Source organism: Melozone crissalis, unplaced genomic scaffold (genome assembly GCF_028551555.1).
Source record: "Melozone crissalis strain CALT ecotype California unplaced genomic scaffold, PUWL_Pcris_2 ptg000023l_1, whole genome shotgun sequence".
Lineage (NCBI taxonomy): Eukaryota > Metazoa > Chordata > Aves > Passeriformes > Passerellidae > Melozone > Melozone crissalis.
In genome coordinates, this window is record NW_026535801.1 from 8137558 (window position 1) to 8158920 (window position 21363).

At 38.6% G+C, this 21363-nt stretch overlaps 1 protein-coding gene across 4 annotated transcripts in view; it reads left to right on the forward strand.

Annotated features, from left to right (window-relative positions):
- Positions 1 to 21363, forward strand: part of KANSL1L (KAT8 regulatory NSL complex subunit 1 like) — a 61606-nt gene that overhangs the window by 19372 nt on the left and 20871 nt on the right. For 3 of the 4 annotated variants that reach the window (XR_008483120.1, XM_054277959.1, XM_054277961.1), the window contains exons 3-6: positions 2362 to 2503; positions 6032 to 6229; positions 9405 to 9526; positions 13871 to 14072. Coding sequence is in view for 3 of the 4 variants with exons in the window: in XM_054277959.1 (XP_054133934.1) it covers positions 2362 to 2503; positions 6032 to 6229; positions 9405 to 9526; positions 13871 to 14072 (664 nt within the window). In the remaining variant the exon portion in view is untranslated. The remainder of the gene's footprint in view (positions 1 to 2361; positions 2504 to 6031; positions 6230 to 9404; positions 9527 to 13870; positions 14073 to 21363) is intronic. The other variant, XM_054277960.1, reaches the window with a different exon arrangement.

A 21363-nucleotide genomic window follows, 5' to 3' on the forward strand; every position in this document is an offset into this window, starting at 1 on the left:
TCAGCTGGGGTTTGATATTGGTTGTGGATTCCCTTATGCCACACTGGTTTCATGCAGTGTAGGTGACATGAGGCCAGTTCTGGCCCTTCCATTCTGCTTCTTGCTCCCCAGCTGTGTACAGGACACCTTGCTTTTCTTCTCACTCACTTCCTTCCCTCTCCTCCTCACTCTGCTTGAGAGCTGCTCTCCTCTATCCCCAGACTTGGATCTGGTTTGGGAGGTGAATCTGTTGCTGTGATTTATTTCCTTTCACCTCAGCTTTCTTTCTACTATGTCCTGGCTTGTGGGATTTCATTGTTCATTTCCTCAGTTGCCTTTTGAGAAAGGAGCAGAAATAAACACCTCAGTACTCCAGTTGGGCTTTTATCCCTTGTCCTCTTTATTCCTCTTTAACTTTGGGGTTTTCTCCCTTATCCTCTTTATTCCTCTTTAACATTTTTTGGTTAAAATTATTAAGTAAAGGATTATTATAGACTCATTAAGCAGCTCTTTTTTAGGACTAGCTTTTTGCCACACCAGGGTCCTGAGACAAGTCTTAACTATCCCAGCCACCATGCTTGTGTGAACACATTTAATTAAAAACTTGGAATTCACATTGCCTGCCTTTCCCAGCAAAGTGTATTTTATGACTTTCAGGAGCACAAACATGCAAAAGATGTCAATCCCAGAGAAGTTCTTGTCAGGAAGACCTGGTTAAAGCATAACTTATTGGGACTTTTTACTCTTTGCTGGTAATAATGGGAAGATAAATAAAAAGAGGTCAGAAAAATAGATTTTCACAAGATGACTTCATATGCCTTTTTTCTAGCAGGAAATTACTAGTAGAATATGTAAAATACAAGTAGTTTATTATCATACATATTTACAGAGTTCTTTGAGTTTCTTTTTGATAGTAATCTAGATTTCTTCCTCATAGTTTGTATTTAAATAGGATGTTTCAGTCACATAATTTCATATGTTCATTTTTTTCTGTGTATGAGAGACTTTACACTGGTGATAAATTATGTGGGAGGATAATTTATGTTAAAAAGGGAGAAGATTATGTATTTTAGAGGTTATCTACCAGAAACTGTCTATCCTTACTCTTTATGATAGCTAAACTAGACTGAAGGTTCTGAAATTTGAGTTATATTATGTTTTATAATATTAGCCTTGAAAATGTTAGGATTCTCAAATTTGATGATTCCCTACTCATGCCAGGACATGTCTAGCACCTTCTGCTGTATTCTCTTTCTTTGTTGTTGAGGTGCTTGACACAAAATTCTGCACAAAACAATTACACTTGTATTATGTTCCTATGCCAGTTCATTTGGCATCTGCTGCTTCTTGTCTCTTTTGTGATACTTCAGTGCTCTTCATTGCCTGGGGAACAGGAGATGATGTATTCTGCATGTGCAGAAGTTACAGTGTCATCAAGGATCTAGATCCAGTCATTATCACAAGAACTTGAGGAAAAGCACTTCTTTTCTACAAGTTTGATTTTTGTTTTTACAGCTTTTTAAGTCAGCTGTGGCAAAATACTTGAAAGCTTCACTAGGGAAAAAAAACACCAGTTGCTTTCTGTAAATAAATTAAGTCAGTTAATGCTAGGATAGTAGGGGAAGTTCCATACTAAAATACTGCATTGTTTGTGTTGCTTAAACTTATTGAATATTCAGATTGTTTGTTGCATGGTGTGGTTTCCTTATTCATTTGTTTAATATAGAGGTTGAGTAATGTTTGCTGATACCACTGATGAATTTAGCATGATAAAATTAAGGTGTTCATAATGTCAGGTACCAGGAGGCATATTTTTTGTATTTTAAAAAGCATCTATTTTAAACAGTAGTAAGAGTGATCTGACTAAACTAAACTGACACAGATATTTATTAAAAAGCTTGAATAAAAGAAATTTAAACTACTTATTTGGGGTTTTTTGGGCAGTGACCTGATATCTAGCTGGTCATTGCTGCATGATGTTTTATTAGATTGCAGTTGTTAGCAAACAATATTTGTGAAACCTTGTGGGAGGAAATATGGTGTAAGAGTTTGGATTCTTGCTGGTGGAGTTACTGGAATTCTTTACACATCTGTAATCAGCATTAACTGATATAGTTTGGTAGTTTATCCAGCTCTTGAGTTTTATAATCCAGAACAAAAAACTAGCTTAGTGTGGGAATAGCCAGTGAGCATGGACTGCACTGGTTTGGGCAAGTTCTGTTGCTACAGAAATAAGCTGATGTGAAACTGGATGGGTATAATCAGATATCTTCTGAAAGCAACTGAGATGCTTGCAACATGAAGCACAGCAGCTGTCAAAAATGTTCTTGTGCAAATGTGGTTATCTTTATTTTTGGACTAACCAGCATTTTGTCTTCACAGCAGCTATACTTCTGAATGGAAGTGGCTTGCAGACAGAGCTAGAATTGGCAGCCGTTGGACGTGGCTTCAGGCCCAGATTTCAGAACTAGAATACAAAATCCAACAACTAACTGACCTTCACAGGCAGATACGTGCCACCAAGGTATTGTCTGGAAGCTCACAAATGGGCTTTTCAAATCATCTTTGGACAGTGTTTCTGTAATATTTATGTCTTTGGTTCCTTGTTGCTGGTTTTTTGGGGTTTTTTTGCCCTAGACTTCTTGTGTCTCTTCAGGCTCCCACGTGGGAAAGACATCAGGAGCTGAAATATGGCACCAATATAGGACTGGGATTTGGGAACTTTTACCTTTTTGTACCTTTATAGTGATTTTTTAGTGGCTTTCAGGGCCCAGCACACAGTACTGTTTATCACTGGTTTTTCCCTCTGCAGGAGAGGTGAGATTGCCTTCTCAGGTGGGATGGTCACTTATTTGTTTTTGTGCTGTGGCCTTTCAGGGTGGGATTTTTGTTTCTTGCAGTGCATGTTTATTCTGAGGATTAGATGGTTAATGTTTGTACAGCACTTTGAACAGGTCAAAGATTAATAATTACTAAAATTCCAATGTGTGTAATTCATGTTCTAGTTTTTGTAAATTGAGCTGCCTAGTCAGTGGGAAAGTGACATTCCTAAACCATTAGTAATGTAGCTATCAATTTAATGGGTTCCTCAGGTCATTCTGACATAAAAGAAGCCAAACCTGTGTGAGGTGGTTTGATAGTGAGGGGTTTTAGAGCAGGGCTCTTTGTCTCTCCATCAGTGAGCCCCATGTGGGTTCTCTGGTGTGTCTTGGGATCAGAGAAACACAATTGAGAGGAGCAAGAAGATGCTTCAGAGTTTATGTGGTGGAACATCAAACTTAGAGGGAGTTTAAAAGGAGAGGAAAATCACCTCAGAGAGCATTTCCCTCTGAACAAATAAAGAATTATTCCTGCTTCTCCTTCTTGCCCTTAGAGCCTTTCTTTTCATATCCAGCTTGTCCCCAGTCAGGTTTTTCTTTACAAAGTAATGAAGAGCCTTTGTTTAAGGGTCTGTGTAAGGAGATTTTATATTTTGGTGAAGGGTGAGAATGCCCATGGTTTGGTGTTGCCCTAAATGCCAGATACATGCACACTCTTACACCCAAAAGCTGTCAGGCTTTGTGATGCCACAGGTCAGATGAGCTACAGGAGATTGAGAAATAAACATCAGAGAAATAAGAGGAAAAACATGATTTTAGTCACACATTTTCTTTAGGTGGTGTGTTAGTTTGGAGCCAAATCATCTTCCTGGTGGAGATTTTCAGTGACATTCCTTTCTGAAGCTCCATGTCCATTTTCCCAGCTGTGGTATTTAGTGTTTGGCACTGTGTCCCATAGTGAAGCAAGCACCTCTTTCCTTCAGATGGGATTTTTATTTGTGTACATATTTATAGTACACCAGTGCAGCAGCTACAGAAGGACATGTGGGCTGATAGAAGAGCTCTTTGTTTTTATTTACTGGCTGCAAAGGAATTACACAATATCATTAGAATTTGTATGCTATTTAATGGTTTCGGAGTGGTTTTTATGTGCTTTGAATGGAAAAAAAATGTGATTCATAGCCAGGGAACAACAATTTCAAGCAAAAGGCCTCTCCATGAGCACCATAATGCAATAGGAGGGGACATGTGTAACTTGTGGGCTGTTTCCTCGCCTACTACAGTGTGTCTTCTCCATCTCTACAGACACAGAAGTAGCACCTCTGAGTCTTTGAGAGTCTTTTCATTAAAAAAAAAAATCTATATCTGCAAAACAAAACAATTCCATCTGGGGAGGAATGCAGTCATTGCCAAAACCTACTGATTGTAACCCATTTCTTGTAATATAGCCTGTATTAGTCTTCTAATTCTTTACTCTTCCTCTTTTCCTCTGTGCCTATTCCCTCTCTTCCCTTCCATACACTGTCAGTTTCCCTCTTCCTTTTCTCCTTTCCTCTTTCCATGCTTGGTAAACAAGTTTCTAAAGCTACAAAAAATAAAATTCCATTGGAAGCATGTGTGTGTGCATGTCCCTCTTTTCAACACTTTTAATTTGTGTCTTCCCATTCCTCTGACCTCAGAATTTTGTTTTTAGACCTTTTAGACTCTCTGTGGTCATGACCTACAATCCTTTTACTAAAAAGACCTAAAGATTCTAAGTTCTAAAGGAGTTTAAAGCTGTTGAGGTAGCTTGTCCTCCTGTTGTGGCACACAAAAATTAGTTCTCTGCTTGAATTTCCTTGAATGTACTGCCCATAGCATGCTGCTGGTTTGGATTTGTGTTCACCTACTGTAAATGGAAAAGTGCAGGTGATGATCTGTGTGGAAAATCCAGCACTGACTTGAAGGACATTCAGAATCTTTGTGCCTTTTTTAGGCATTAAACCAAATTTTCAAGCACCTTTGTTTATTTTTAGAGAACATCTTTATTCTCAGCTTTGAATTTATAATTCAAACAATGGAATAAGTTAGGCACAGTGAGAGCAAGATAATTTCACTTGGTTAAAGAAATAGCAGCATGGCTTCCTTGTGTTCACATTATAGCATTCTTCCTTTCCTTTGGTTGAGTGGAATATTCTCATTAGAAAGACAAATTTGAGGCAGAATTATAATGATCCCATTCTTTTAATATCTGCTTTCTATTTGAGTTACAGTTGGTACTTTAAAAGCAAATGAGTTTTTTCCCTTTCTCTTTGAAAAGAGCCTGGAGAGGTTTGATAGCTGTTTCTGGTATTAAATTTATTTGCTCAAGATAATGACAAACCAAGGAACTATTTGAGGACTGGGTTTGACTATCACAAGGTTATTTTTGCTTTTATTTTGTTTAACATTTTATCTTTTTAAACCAACTGATACATTACCTAGGATTATACCAGAGACTTCCATTTTTCTTATCTGTCATGTGGAAAACACAATAGGGGTATTATTTTTCTAGTTCCATTTATGAAACTCTGTTATTTCCCTACCATATAAAGATATATTTATCTTATTAGGTGGTGCTTTACATGGTACACCATATTTGTGAAAATGGTCTTGAAAAGTAGTGACAGTGCTGAAATATTTAGGATAGTTACTTTTAATTATGAAACACTAAAAATGCTCAACTTAAAAAATCAGTTATTAAATTCTAAAATGCTGGTGGTTAGAATTGTGTCATTTTTACTACATAAAAATAACAGCCTTGATGTTTTGCATAGAACATGGATAGGAATAAGAGAAATGGAGCACTACAGAATGTCTCCAGCAGAGTTTACTGACTGCAAAGACTAAAACCAACTTCAAATCAAAGGGTGATCATTTTTAGACAAAAAAACCTCCTCTTAAATCAGCAGGAAAATTATTGTATAATATTCTAGTCAGTATGAATTTCTGATCTGAATTTTGGCACAGATGTTTAAGCAGTGGCATAACACTGGAGTGATTGCTGTTACAAGGAGTAGCATAATTGATGCAGGGTTTTTTTTAATGCCTATTATTTCCATATTTTAGCTATGAAGTGTATTTAAAATCTAGCTAAGTGCTCAAAAATCATCAGGAGGATTTAAGAGGAATGTGCCAGGTTTGACTGCCCCTTAAAAATTATTTAGGAGGCTTAATCTGTTGTCAACCAACCGTGTTCAATTGCTGTTGTCTAGGGGATGGTGGTCTTAGAAGAATTCCCATTTCCAAAAGACATTTTGAAGAAGCAGATCCAATTGACAGAGCAAGAAGCTTTATTAAACGCCACAGGGAATTGCCAAGCTGCCATTGAGAGCCAGGATTCTCTGCCAGAGCATGACTTTGAAATGTCACCCAGCAGTCCCACTCTGCTTTTACGAAACATAGAAAAACAGGTAAAGTAAAACAAAACCCAGCTGGCAGTTCAAACAGGGGGTTGGAAACTTAACTGGGAATAAAAACCAATTTTAGATTTAGCTAGAATCTGCTTGTTTAGTCTTTTAACCTGTGTACTCACAACAAGGTCTGCAGAGAGAGCAAAAGATGTTCAAGACTACTTATAAAAGAGTGCAAACATCCAAACTAAAGAGAGATAAGAGGAGGCCCCACCAACCTTGAGGCTGAAACAAACAAAAATACTAAATCTGGTTTGCAAACACCACATTACAACTACATGACTGAAAAACTACACAGGATCATAAAATTGATAAGGCAGTTTAATGCATATGCATATGTCTTTTATACTTTTAAAGTAAACTCTGAATTTTCAGGGGCGTGCATGCCTTTGAGGAACAGTTCTGAAATAAATCATACCAACTTTACAACTTGTACAAGTTGTGGAGTTTTTCTTTCCACATCAGTGAAGCCAAATGATTGACTTCAGAAATAGGGAGGTTCCATGGTGATGACTCCCAAAAAGAAAGATATTTTGTAGTCCTGGGATTGGGTGGTGATTAATTGAAGGGTTTAAATAACTACTCTGTACAGCAGGTTTACAAATTAACCTTTTATTTCTGATGTGTCTGTGTTACCACATTGTTTCCCTCCAACACAGAACAGCCTCTAAAAACCATCCACAAACTTGCTCCTGCTTTATAGTCAGGTCAGTGTAGAGTTTCCACAGGTTGTTTCAGGAAAAGCTTTATGTGAGATGAAAGAGAACAGCTGACAGCAGAGATATATTGCACTTGAAATTAAAAAAAAAAAAAAAAAACTCCATCAGAATACAATTGTTCATCTTCCTTTTCAAACATTGTGGGACTCTGGTTTGGAGCTGAGGAATTCCAGGTGCTTACTTACAGTGGTTGTGAGCAGAGTTTTGCTTTGCAGTGTGAAAAATGGCTGTTTCCATGGTTAATTCCAGGAAATACTATGTAGAATCCAGCAAGGCTTTCTTTTGCTTGAAAGTACATAAAGGATGTGGTAGGATCACATTGCTGAAAGGGATACTGGAAATTTGTTGTACAGAATGAATTTATGCAGTTTGTGTTAAACAAAGCCACTTTGGGGCATTAATTTGTTGCTCTGCTGCTCTGCATAAACTCCTGGTCATAAACACATCTTTTAAAAGGGGTTTAAGTAATAGCATTAAATACTAGTGCCTGTTTCTGAATCTCTGTGCCAATTTTCCTTATTTGATAGTCATACCTTCCTGTTCTTGAAATGCTTCCTCTGGTTGATAAATCTTATCCACCATGGCAGGAGTGAGGAAGCAATGAAACAGGAATTTTATATGCTCAGGGCTGGCAATTGCATAAGGTAACCCAAAGAGCATTTTTGGAATGTGATGAATGGCCTCTCTTTTAAATGGTAGCTTGGAGAATTTAACACACTTTTCAGTAAGACTTTTGACAATTCAAGGGAGAGTGCTCTGTTTCCTGGTCCCCAAGTAGCCACAAATTTGGTCCAAGGGGTGCAAGAACTTTAATGATCTGAAAATTACATGGAAGTGAACTAACATACCTCACACAACACTTTGAATTTCTTTCCTTTTACACCACTAAAAACCTTGGGGTTTGATTGCATTTTTGACTTCCAGTTCTGTTCTTAACTCTGAAAGTCTGAGTTTCCTGTTCAGTGTCAGGAGCAACTATGCTGCAGCCTGAAGAACATCTACAGATATTCCTACAGAATTCCTCAGCCTGGTGTTAAAGTATTCCTTTGTTAAAAATAAGGAATTTTGCTTGTGAACCAAAAGAAAAGTCATGTAGAATAAAAGTGACTAAGGCTGGCAATTTTTATTAACACTGTTTTCAAGTCCTTTTCAAAGCTACATGTATGTTTTTCTTTGTGTTTTGAAAGTCTCCCTATTTTTTTAATACTCCTATATTCAGTAGAGACTACTCCTTACAGAATTAATTCTACTGAGATTTTTAAATCAATCTGGTAGCTATTTTACTGGCATCTTGTTTGCTTTTCACAGTTATTTTATAATTGACTTGCTATTTCTGTGCTTTAATATCCATCCTAGAATTTTTTATTCTGATGTGAAATTTTTACCTGACTACCTCACCTAAATGTTAACAGAAAATGTGTGAGTTGTAATAAATAAAAAAAAATTCTTCCTCTTTCTGCAGAAATGTAAATGTAAAATCAAAATGTAAGGAGAACTTACTAGATAAACTCTAACAATTCATGTTTTAAACATTCAGAGTTTTGACTGAAAATCCAGCAAAGTAATGCAGAAGGTTGGGATTTTTTTAAAAAAAGAAGTATGCCATTTCAGATACATTTAATTTCTGTTCAGTGTGCAAAACACAGTTTCCTCTAAGCAAACTACATTTATTGTGAGAATAGCCTTTAAGATCTGACATTTAAAACAAAAAATCATTGTGAAATGTTTTTGGAGTCAGTCCACAATTCATTGCTTTGGAAGGAGTAATTCTTAGTTTTAACAATTTGGCTACATTAGTTTCGTTTGTTTTGGGTCAGTTTTAAAGTCAGATTTTTTGCAGGAGAACAGGGTGGCAGGGTGGTTGCCTCTTGTTGCTATTTTTGAGGATACCAAAGATCTTCCCCATTCTGTCTGTCATTACAATAATCCTCAAGTAGTTAGTTACACTTCCTTTTATAAAAACACCTTTGTCAAACTGTAATAAGCAATGAAGAAGATTCTTTTAAGAAGAAAAACACTTTGAGTGAACAAAATGTACAATGAAAAGACAGCTGACCTTTTTTTCCCCCTGTTGAAATGCTTGTCAAATGGCCAGTTAGCAGCTCTGGCTGCAGCTGCTGTAATATCAGCTGTAAAGTGTTCTGGTTTCTTTTTTTCCTTTTAAAGACCTTTGGTTACAATACTGAGGTCACTGATGTATTCAGGGTACTCCTTCAAGTGTATAAACAATGCTCAGGGTTGTGGTGGTGTTTTGTTGGTCTTTTATGTGGGTTTTGGTAGGGCTGAACATAATAATTGTGAAAGAAAACCATGCCACCATGGTTATTCACAGGAAGAAACTAAATTATTCCATGATGTACAGGACTGAAATCCTAAGAAGGAAAACAAAACCCAGGACCTTTGAGCTGTTGAGTCTGGGTAAGTTTGACTACCTTTAATTTTAATTTTTTTTCCAGAGTGCACAACTAAGTGAAATCATCAGCAGCCTTATTGCTCCACTCAATCTGTCCCCAGCTTCTTCATCTCTTTCATCCAAGACCTGTAGACACAGACAGCTGGTCAATGGTATCTCCTTCAGGTGGGTGACAGTGTGCTAGTTTGGGGTTTTTTTGTGAGTAACTTTTGGTAAAGTTATCTATATAGAACTAATAATCATTACAATATTAAATAAGAAAAGAAGAGCAGCTTTCTTCAGGCTTCAAGACAAGACAAGCCTTGATTGTAAGGCTGATAATAGTAGGGTTTTGTGTTGTTCCTAAAGATATCATAAATGTATAGTCACTATAATTAAATACTTGGAAGATGAATCTGTGAAGTAGTGAAAGAATACAGGAACACATTTATTGTGATTGTTTGAGACTTAATGCATTCTGTCATAACAAGTGCAGCTTTATTTCTGGAAAACTGACAAACTAGATTAGTAGAATACATGTCTCAGCAGGGGTCAGTGTCAGGGCGGTAACTTCATTAATTTTAAGCAGATCAGTCTTCAATAAAAGGCTAAATTTATCTTTGCCACCCACATTTTCAGGAATTTGGAGATACTATTTTCCATTCGAGGTATTTTGTTCTGGATGGACATACCTTTCAGGATGACTATAGGCTGAAATTAATATTTTAGAAAAATGTTTCTCAGTGCTAGTCCATACTGCTAGGTAATTCTCTCTTTTATTCAAAGATTTTAAGTACAGTACAAGCTGTAATAAGTATTAGTTTCAAAACAACATTAAGGTAATTGAATACAGTTAAAAAAAGATCTAGGTGTGTTGGATATTTCTCCTGAGATACTTGTAATGTGATTTTTGAGGATGCTGTTAATTAAGATCAGGTGGATGAAGAAACTGTTTCCAAGTAGAGCTGGGGTGTTTATGGCAGTGTGCAGCAGAACATAATTCCCTGGCTCCTGACTCCAAGAAGAGCTGGCCACACCGTCTGTTCCAGCTTTGCTGCAGAGGCTGGAGCCTCCCACAAAGAGATTATAGTGAGCAGCTTGGATGGGCAGCTCCTTTAGCTGCCTTCTGTTCCACAGTGATTGTGTGATTCTGCCCTAAATTTAAGGATGAAGGGGTCCTGGCTTGTGACATCCCTGCTCCTGATGTTTACAGATGATGTAGGAGAAAATCAGAAGGTTCCTCTCAGATGTGGACTAAAAATAGCCCTGAAATGGGACTTGCTAATAGAGATGAATGTGTGGAAGAAGAGAGTCATTTAGCCTGTGTCTTGAGTCTGACTTTTTAATAGGATATATGAGGAAGCATTTCTGCTTTTAAAAATGTTTTCAGGAGTGTAGGAAGTTAACTTCATGATGAGAGACTCTAATGATGGAACTTCAAGCCAATTCTCTTCTTATTTATTAGTCCAAAGTTGGTCTTTCCATTTCATGACTAACACACTCTTTGCTCATGGACCACTCTCTAAGGTTGGTTGTTTTCTAATGACCTAAAAAAGTCCAAAGAAAAATGTTAGGACTTGGAAGATTTCCTCAATGCCATAGCTCTAAACGGGGGTTTGGCAAGGTAGGTGTTGGAAGGGACTCTGAGAGATTTTAGGGCTTTCTAGATGCTGTCCTAAACATGAGTTAAACAGTTAATTTTAATTTTTTACTTCTCATGAAGTGTTTTGAAATCTGCCAATAAATATTGTTCATTAAAGATGCATGAAATAGAGTGGTTATCATGAGAATCTTGCAGAGAAATTCACTGCCTCCTACTTCTGGAGGTTTTTTTGAATGTGTTTCAGGTTTTTGGTGGCATTTTGTTGTTGTTGTAGCTGTGTGTTCAATTAATTGAATTAACTTATTAGTTAATAATTAACTTGCTGCAGTTAACTTAATTCTTAGCTGCTTCTCCCCTTGCTTTTTCTACAGTTCATTCTGACTGTATTCAGTATTTCAGAAAGCAGAAATCAAAACCAAATGAAAAATAAGGGGATTCTTTTATTTTTGAGAGGGGAAAAACCAGATGATAGCAATTTTCACTTAAGTAAGTTCTTGAAATTAGTTGTCGGCTGTTGATGTGAAAACCACAATTTTCCATTTGAAAGTAGGTTCAAACATGAGATGCTCTGGGCTTGGTAATTGTGGGGTTGCAGTACACTTGGTTACTGGGCTGTTCACAGAGGAAGTGGAGGTGCTTGGACAGTTCCTGGTTGATTAAATGTGGGTAACCTTGAATTGCCATCTGTCAAGGCCTAATTACATTAGTGCCTTTTTTTTTTTTTTGTGCTCTTTTTGTGCTCTCAGTTGAATCTAGGTGCCAAGATTAAACAGCAAGTACAAATTTGCTTTTTAAAGCAAAGCATTGCATGAAGGTAGATGCTCACAGAAGCAGTTTCCTAAGTGATAACCACTTTCTTATGAAGGGGGAGGAAGGAAAAATTGAATTTTTCAGGACAAATAGTGCTTGTCTGGTGGCTTGCTGTGCAGGTTAGGAACAAGACAGGCAAACCTATGAGCTTTGAAAAGAGCATTCTAGCAAATTTATGACTTTCACATCTGGCTGTGGTTCATTTTGCTCTTCTGTAGAATCACATGTTGAAAAATACTCAGACTAAAAATCAGAGCTTCATTGGGAAACCTTTTACACAAGAGGCAGGAAAACCCCCCTGCCATGTACTGGAGCTCCAGGCCACAAGAGGAGATCTCTTCATGTGAAACTGGAGTGGTGCAATGCTGCAAGGCACAGGAGGGGAAACACAGCAGATGTCAGAGACTGCAGGGAAATCACCAAGGGCCTTGGCAGACCACCAGAACAAAGGCAGAAATCACAGAAGTTGAAGAGCCAGGCTAAGGAGCTTTCTGTTCTAATTTTTCTGTCTAAGTTGTCTCTCACTTAAGAGAGAAGTATGTGGAAATCCACAAGTTGAGCTTGGGACCATCTGACTTAGAAAATGTTTCTGAGAATTCAGAGAGAGTATTTTAAGAAATCTTTTCCGTGGACTATAAACCTTGTATTTCTTTCTCAAGCCTTAAAAAATCCAGTGTTAACATTAAGAATGTCATGCCTCAGTATTTTGGGCTTTTTCTTGGCACTTACTGGTATGTTCCTCTAAATGCTTTGTACAATCCCTCTGTTAATTAGGATGTTGTTTTCATGTGTCTGTGTTGCTTATTGGATTATATTGCTGTGTCAGGAAGACAGCTCAAATTGAAGCCTGTAAAGCCTTGTTACCACTCCAACACAGCATGGGATGGTGTTTAATCACACTTCCATTACAAGCCTTTCCATTTAATAAAAATGTACTGGTAAAAGAATACCACCTGTCAAAAAAGATTTATAAGTGGCCTTGTAATAAATTCATTTTCATGATCTATTGTGTCACAACTTTGCTAATAAAACTGTGACTTGTCATAAGACAAAATAATCATTTGTGCAGATAGATGACCTGTTAGGAACCAAGGCCAAAATACCTTGTGTAGTTACACTGCTCAGACAGTCCAGAGCTGTGATCAAGGTCTTCAGTATTGTAAAAATAAAAGCACTCTGGAGGGATTTTTGCAGCAAGCCTTCAACTTTGCAGAGAGATGTTGATATAAATCAAATATAAATAAAATCAGGAATACTTATAGCAAGGAAGTTCATTCTTTCCATTAAGTCATTCCCACCCCAATGGGAGAGTGTTTTAAATTCTTGCTTTGTGGTGTTGCCTGTTCTGGTCACCAGCCAGGCTGTAGGTTGGTGAGAATTGTGTGAGGTTGTTCTACACATACATGCAGGGGCTTACACAGCTTTTGGCCACATCTTTGTGCTTGATTTTGACTGTCTACATTTGAAGTTGTAGAGTTCCTAATTTTGATACAAATGCTTCACAGTGAATTGCAACCCTGTGCTGAATGATCACTGGTTTGTAAAGCTTTACTTAGGTTTCAGTTCTTGAACAAAACCAAAAAATCTTGAAAGCATTAGGACAGCACTCTGGGTCTCCTTTATGTTAGCATGACTGGTGTCTTGAATGGAGCATCAGTATGAAGGGAAATATTAATTGTAACTTGAAACTCATATGTGTGAAAAATATTAGAGAATTCTTGAATTTGTCAAAAATAAAACTCAATATATGCTTGAGGGCTTAACTTCATTTTGACATTTGTTTCTGTGAAGGTGAAGAACAGCTTGTTTTTATGGGTTTTTTTGTAAAAAACAAAACTTTATATATGCTTGAGGGCTTAGCTTCATTTTGACATTTGTTTCTGTGAGCACAAAGGTGAAGAAGAATGATAAACTCCCCTTCCTGATCTGACATGAAAGTAATTGACTAGCAAACAAAGCACATACACAATTGTCTGAAACAGCATACTAAAACCTTGTGGTGTTTATAAAATTCTCTTAGATAGCTAATGCTAATCAGTGTGTGAAATCTTGGCCTGTGCACGTGAAGCATATCTGACATTTTGTATTTCCTCTCCTCATTATTCATGAAACTGCAGAGCTTCAGACAATAGAGAGGTGTCCTCTGCAGGCAGCTGGCTGCTTGACCATCAGCACATCAAGAAAAGAAGAAGAGACAGGACAAGGCTCAGGTCTGTCTCTGTGACTAATGTGAGCACATCTGCCCGGACCAGGCCCCTGCACAGCTTCCAGAAGAGGAAACTCTACAGAATGCACAGTGCCTGTCACTGGAATCAGCAGGTAGGCCCTTGCCTCTCTGTTTGGGAGAGAAAACCAAAGAGTCCAGCTGCTGGATCAGCCTGTGTCTTGTCTGCTGTGCCAGAGGAATGGTGCACGTTGTGCTGCTCATTTTTTTGTGTTCAGGGACCGTGAGGGTGTGTGGTGGCAGTGCTGGATGTGTCTGCTCAGTTGAACATAAAAATTAAAGCTAGCCCAGAGTCCTGCTTATCAAATCAGTGTGTTCTATGGCTGTCTTTAAAGCCCTGGTTCAATCTAAGAGACAACCTGAGAGTTCTTCTGGAGACCTGGCTGCTCAGGAGACAGGCTACAGTGTAAAGTATCTGCCTACTTGTTTTCAGAATATTGGTTTCAGCTACAGGAAAGCTTACACAGCTGGTGGCACATTATTTTCTAGGAAATTGAATTGCAATATCTTAATCTTGTTTCCATTTTTGCTGTTTCTCATTAGTTATATTGCCTTTTTCATGACACAAAGAGTGCTTTAAAACTCCTAGAATTTTCTGCATTACAGAGAAATTAATATTTTAAAATGGAAAAAACCACACTGTCTTGTGCAGGGCAAGGCTATCTGCTCACATCTGATATTAATAGCATGTTGCTGGTATGAATATATAATGAGTTTAGCTGTGGTGCTTAAAGAAACAGTCTAATTTGGGAGCAGAGACAGTATGAACTCATTCTTCAGAGCAATGCTAATCCCAAGAGGTTTTAATTCCTTGATTTTCCTTTGCCTTTTTAAGTGTAGTATTGAGGGAAATCTCTAACTGTCTAGGATTTACTAAGTGTGCCAGTGGTCTGGAGAGCAATTTCCCATGCAAGAATGCTCTGTGCTGATTCAGCATTCTCTGCAAAATGGCAGAGGTGCCCTAGTTTTAGCAAGATACTTTCTTGAAAAACTGTCCAGTTTCTTATTTGTGTGGGTTCCCAGCTTCCTGGCAGTGGGGCTTAAAGACTTGGCAGCCTGCCTGGAAGGTTTGGGCCAGGGGGATGGTGAGTGGGGCTGGAAGCTCTGCCTTCTCCATGTGCTTAGCCTTTCCATCTTCCTTGCATTGCCCAAGGAGGCTGTTGTGGGCTTGGACTTAGTGTTTGCCATGCAATCCTGTCACAGAGGTTGGAGACCTTGTGCTGTGGCTCCAACTACTTCCTGCAGCTGTGGAGAGAGCTGCTTAGCAAGAGACTCGAGGACTTTCCCTTCCTTTGTCTTAAACATGAAGGGTTTTTACTCCAGATGCAGTTTCTAGATAGCAGGGCTTTCTGGAAGCCTCTTGTCTTGCAGGTTCAAGTATTTCATATTTCTACAAGCACTGCCTATGTCTCTGTGTTCTGAGAAGTGGACCAGATCTAGTGAAAATCAGTAAAGGATTGTGATCAGGAACTCCATGCCTGTAGCCTGACAGCAGAGTTCAAGGCAGAGTTTACAGTTTTACCTTCAACCAGATACAGAGCTTAGCTGCTCTGCATGCTTGATAGTTTACCTTGACTTGTAGGCTGCAAAGAAGATTTATAATTAACCTTTGGCTGTAGACTGTGAGCAAAAAGTGCATTTTTAGGTTACTAGTTAAGGCTTCAAGTATCAGAGCTGGTGCAACTGTGTGTCTGCTCCATACTCTTGACTTCTCTGGTGCCTTATATTAACCCAGCTTCAGTGTCACTGTCCCAAAGACAGTGGGGCAAAGCACCCCTGTAGGGAATGCTGTTTATGCTTACTGGAGCTCTCAGCTCAAAACTCTGTGTTTAGACTCTGCTGTCCATGTACTTTCCATGGAAAGTTAACCAAGAGGCAATGTGGAGAACTACATCATGGGCTACAAACAGATTCTGGAGCTCTTGTTCCTTGAGAAAATAAGAAATTATGGCAGCAATCGAGTTGTCAGCTTCAGTCATCATGCAAGTGCTAAACTCAGCTAAGTTTTGAAAATTAAGGTAAAGCAGGGAACAAAGCCTCTCACACAATGTTGGTTAAAAACAAAGGATCAGGGATTCTGCTAAGGAAATAAGTGATAAAATTAGACTGGACATTTCCAGCACATTCTGACAACCAAACCTAAATCAGTATCAAGGTTTTAAATCAAGAGCCATCAGCAGCCATCATTCATTCAACAAATCTTACTCTAACAGGCCCTGTCACTTTCTTAGTCCTGCACTTGCTACACTTGGTTACCCAGCTGTTGATGGGATTGCTCATCCTGTAATGAAAGAGCCCTGGCCATCAGCCCAGGCTGCCTTCTGGGTTAGGCAGATGTGTAAGGGTAAGGATGCAAAATGGGGAATGGGTTCTGGGATTGATATCTAGTTTTCTCTGAAAATGCATTTATACTCCCCAGAGAAATCCAGCAAATTTCCTCTGGTCTTTCACAGAAAAAATGAGTAACTTCTTAGCATTCAGAAAATAGTTGGATTTTTAATGTAACATTAGTGTGCCTTCTCTAGCAAGTGCCTCTCCCATATTTCAAATTTAACATGTGGATATAACCCCTGGTACCACAATCTGTGAGGACCCCTATTCCTTTTACATCACTGGCCTGAAAACAAGCTGGGAGTCTTGCAGCAGATGTGGAATTAACAAATTCCAGCTTGCCAAAATAAGAGGAACAAAGTGAATCTCCTGAATGTTGCAGCTCCTGGTGGTGCCTGGTTTGAGCAGCCAGTGAGCAGTGCCTGGCAGTGCTGAGGGGAGATGTTGCTCTGCAGAGTAATTTGAGCAAGATGGTGACTGAAGAATTATGAGCAGAGAATCCCAGCAAAATGCAGACCTCTCTATGTGTAGGACATTAAGAAATGCTGGGATAGCTTTGAGGAATTTTCAGCTGGGATTTCATTGCAAGGACTGGTTGTACCCTTTGTGCATCTGAATGACATTCAGAGTGTCATCCCTCACATCTCTTCAGATTCATTTAGGAAGCTCATTCTCCCCCCTCACCCCCCTAACATCCATGTTAGGAAAAGTAAAGTATGAAACTGAACTGCTATGCCATCTGTTAGTTCATAAGGTCACTGGGAAGGCAGCCACATTTTTTCTCTTATCTCCTGCCATGCCACATACATTTACAATGAGTGTGTATGACCTAGAAGCCTCCCGTTGCCTGTGGAGAGATGCCCTATATTGTCCTCTGCTGCTTCTTTTCTGAGGACTACACCTTCCCCTGCTGTGCTAGTTAAATAGTGCTTACACAGGGTAGCATCTAAAAGAAAATACAGAAGTCTGTGAGACTCTAGAAGACCTTCCAGACTGGCAAGATAGACTGCAGATAAATAAAACAGGATGCAGGGTGTTTGGTGTATCTGCCACCATCCAATATCCTCAGCAACTTGAAACAGCCTTTGGGGCCAAATCCATTTGTCCCCGAATTTAGAATGACTAAGTACCACAAGATGATCCCTGAGTCATCATTTGGCCCTGGAATCTGTTTTGTATCTTTCTTCTTTATCTAAACAGCTTTGTGAGAGCTTAGGCCATTTCTTGCTTGTGAGTCATGCACAACAAACCCTGGGATTGCAGTCTGTGCTTCAGTCTAGAGGACAGGATTGTAGGGGTGCCTTTCTTCAGCATGATGTTTGAATGAATGAATGAATGAATGATAAAACTTGCATGCAGAGCAGCAAAAAAGGAGAAAGCTGCAGGTTTGATGTAGTAGGAGGAGACAATGTTTGCAGGTGGGAGTTGGAAGCTTGAGACTGCTGTGTTCAAAATGTTGGATCTGCCCCGCCTTTGCATTGCTACAGCTGGCAAGTCACAACCTCTGGGTCATTGTCTCCAATAAAATGTGTGTTACATAGTTGTAATGCTAAGAAAGAAGGCCAACAGTATCTAAACATTAAAACCCAGAAGGTGTGTAAGTAGCAGATTGGTGTCAGGACTGTAAAGCACAAACACCTCTTGAATCATTTCTCAGTGGTTGTTGCATTTATAGCTGCCTTCCTCCCCCACCCCACATTCTCCAGTCTAATACCTTGTGCTTCTGCAAATGCTTTTCCTATAGTGAGGAAAATTGTAGCTCTGTTAGCTCTGTTCCCTGCTATTTTTTTGCCTGCACTCGAAGGAACTAAATTATCTGTGACATACTAAAAGTTTTAAAAGCAGACAAGTGTTGTACTAGTCAGAAACTCTCAGAGAGGTTTGCTTAGCTGACATGCCCTGATGTTTTCTTTTTTGCTATTTTATCTGTGTTACTTGCTGCAGGATTTTTTAATAACAAGGATTTTGTTCTGCCAGTATATTTTGTTAGTTTCTCATTTAATATCCTAAAAAAGGATATTAATTTCATTTTTTCAAGTCATGTTTTGCCAAGAGATGTCATTGATGCTATGTAGACTTCTAATCTATAAAAACTTCATATAGCTCTAAGTAAAGGAGAGAGACAATAGGGCAGTGAGATTGGAGTTCTATCAATTTTGTCCCTGTCTGTTTCTTTGCAGAGTTGTAGATCATGGTGGGGTTTTTTAATCTGAAAATTCTCATTGTAATTGTATTCCACCTGCTGGAGAAAGAGTTGGTTGTGAGGACTGAGGCATACTGAGAAAACAGAATTCAAATTTACAAAGGTGCCAGCACTCTGGAAGCTGGGAATTGAGGTGCAAAAACTTACATTTTGGATACCACAGGCAAACAGTTGGTATAATGTTGCCAACTCTTGCTGTTGCATATTGCCACATTTTCTTCTCTGCAGTCTCAACTGGGATTTAAGTAAGAGAATATCTGCTTTCATTTAGTGGTTTGAAAAAAAAAGTGAGTGCTTGTCCAGAAGGCTCCAAAGCAGACAGGAGAAAAGTATTTAAATTGTAGGGTATGAGTTTCTTATTTTGATTTAAATCTCATGCTGGTTCTATGATTTCTGTGTTCAGGAGCATTCCCAGTCCATGTCTAGTGCCAGTGGTATTTTTTGTTTATGCCACTTGATAAATACATGTGGATCTTTCCCCAGCTCTTGTTCGTTTTCAGGTTTTTGGAAAGAGTGTGTATATATATTTATTTTTATATAATACACATATTGCTACATATAATTTGTATTATATCCAGCATGCATAGCCTTTATCTTATTTGCTAAATAGCAATGCTATTTGCTAGGGGTCTGTACCTGGGAGGAAAGAAGTTGCATTGAGTGGAGTCTACTGGTTGCCATCCTCTTCCTTGGTATCCCTAGATACTGGCTCCACCACCTGCTTCAGCACAGTTTCCTGGCATTGCTGACTTCTGAAAAAATGTTGTTTTGTTGCCAAGTCTCCTGCAAACTGGTTTAGTGGAAGTGATGTGGTACCTCTGGGGATATGTCAGTCCTGTGGTCTGAGAAGGAGAATCCCTTGGTTACCAAGTTTGTACATTAAAATAGTAAATTAAATTGTTGCTTTAACCCTGGAAGTTAAAAAATAAGGCCTTCTGTTAGTTAAAAAGCATTGAAAACTGAGTGGCAAAAGAATTTTCTCATCCACATTCAGCTATTCTGAATGTGTGACAAGAATTCTGTCTCTGAGGGAGGGAGGCATGAAGGCAGAAAGGAAGGGGACAAACACCTCTATCTTTGCAAGTCTGTGATACTGCCAGTAGAGCTAGATCATCCTCTGAGGTTTGTGGCAAGCCAGTAAGCCTGTGAATTCTCTTTTTTTTTTTGTCAGAATGAAAAGCTTTCATGCTTTCCACAGTCTTTCACTTTTGGTGTAGTGACATTTCTGTAATGTTTTACTGATCTACTCTTAATTTCTGCATGGTGTTTCTGAGAAGATAGATATCCCTGTGGATGAACAGATCTTTCTTTCTTTTGGTTTAACTGGTCAAAGATTGAGCACTAACCTTGAATTTTCAATTGATTTTCCTAGTTAGACAAAACATCTTTGTTTCAGGATGTACAAGACAGCATGCACTTCTACAGAGCAGGTGAAAGTCCCATTGGCTTTATTGCAGGATTAAAGAAACTAAACTCTATGTATGCTTAGGAGAGGTGGGTGATATCTGAGAACAGCAGAAGCTATCACTCTTTGTAGGTACTGACCAAAAAATCTGAATTTGTGACAAGTTGGATGCTGAGTAAGTTTTCATTAGTGTTTTATGAAACTCTCCATTCTCTTCCTGGAAAAAATGGATCTCTGCCATAGGATCTGCCAGTTTATTTTTATTGAATTTTACATTCTGAGGCAGCTTGCATCCCTGTACCTGACATGTATGGGAAAGCATATTCATTTAACTTCTATAAAAACTTCAGCACAGGATTTTAAGTTGTTCAGTGTGTGATGTGTTGGTGTTTGATGTTCAAAGGTGAGTTGTCAGCCACCCCCACAGAGGTTCTCTTGAGTCCCATAGTTGAATCTCTGCAATATGGCTAGCCATGTACTGAAGAACAGCTTTGAATATTGAGGGAGATAGCTCTTCTTTGATATTGCTGCAAACTCCTGAGAGTGTGTTTGTAGAGAGAATAAGTGCATTTTTCCTTGCCTTCTTGGGCTTAATAAGAGTAATGAGGAGCAGATGTGACAGGTATTCAGCAGAGTGTATTTGAATTCATTTAATTACCTTCCTGGATTCAGACACAGTGGCATAATTGAACTGTGGCTCTCTGTACTGTTACACTTGGGCATGTTTCCAAAACTGGTGGGAGTTTTAGTGATCAGTAGCTGAAACCACAAAATGGAAATTCACTTCACAGTGTTTTAAATGGGAGCACCAAACATTTTTCCTTTCAGTTATGTCACACTTCATAGACTCACACTTTTTTCTCTGCAGAAGGATGGGATGGCCAGTAGAGTTCAGCATTCTTGACCTTTCAAGAACAGAGCCATGAGCCAATTCTACTTTGTCTAATGCATCAGTCTGTCACAAGCAAGCACAAGAATTGTTTTGAGTATCAAAATTAATTGCTCTCTATGTTTTCTGTAACCCAGTAAAACAGTACTAAGGGGGAAAAAATCCAAGTTCAAAATTCATAATACTCTAGAGAATTAGAGTCTGTTGGTTGACACCATTCCATTTCATAAGTTTAAACCAGAACTGCTATTTTAGTTCAATATTTAAAACTTGTACACTCCTCACTTCCTCTTCAACACAGTGAGTTTTCTCTAATACAGTGAATTTTATGTAATATTATCCTTCACATCTGCTTGAGCTCAGGAAACCTGAGGTTTTGTACTTCAGTAATGAAGAAAAATGTTTCAGGAGATGTATAAGGTGATGCACAGCAAGGGGAAAGGGGAAGATTGATAAGAGTTTTGTAATCTGTTTGCTTTCTGAAGGGTTGGCATCATGGTCAGGTTTGCTGTCTCCTAAAAGCTGTGTGCCATGGTGTTCCTGCCATGGCTGAATGGA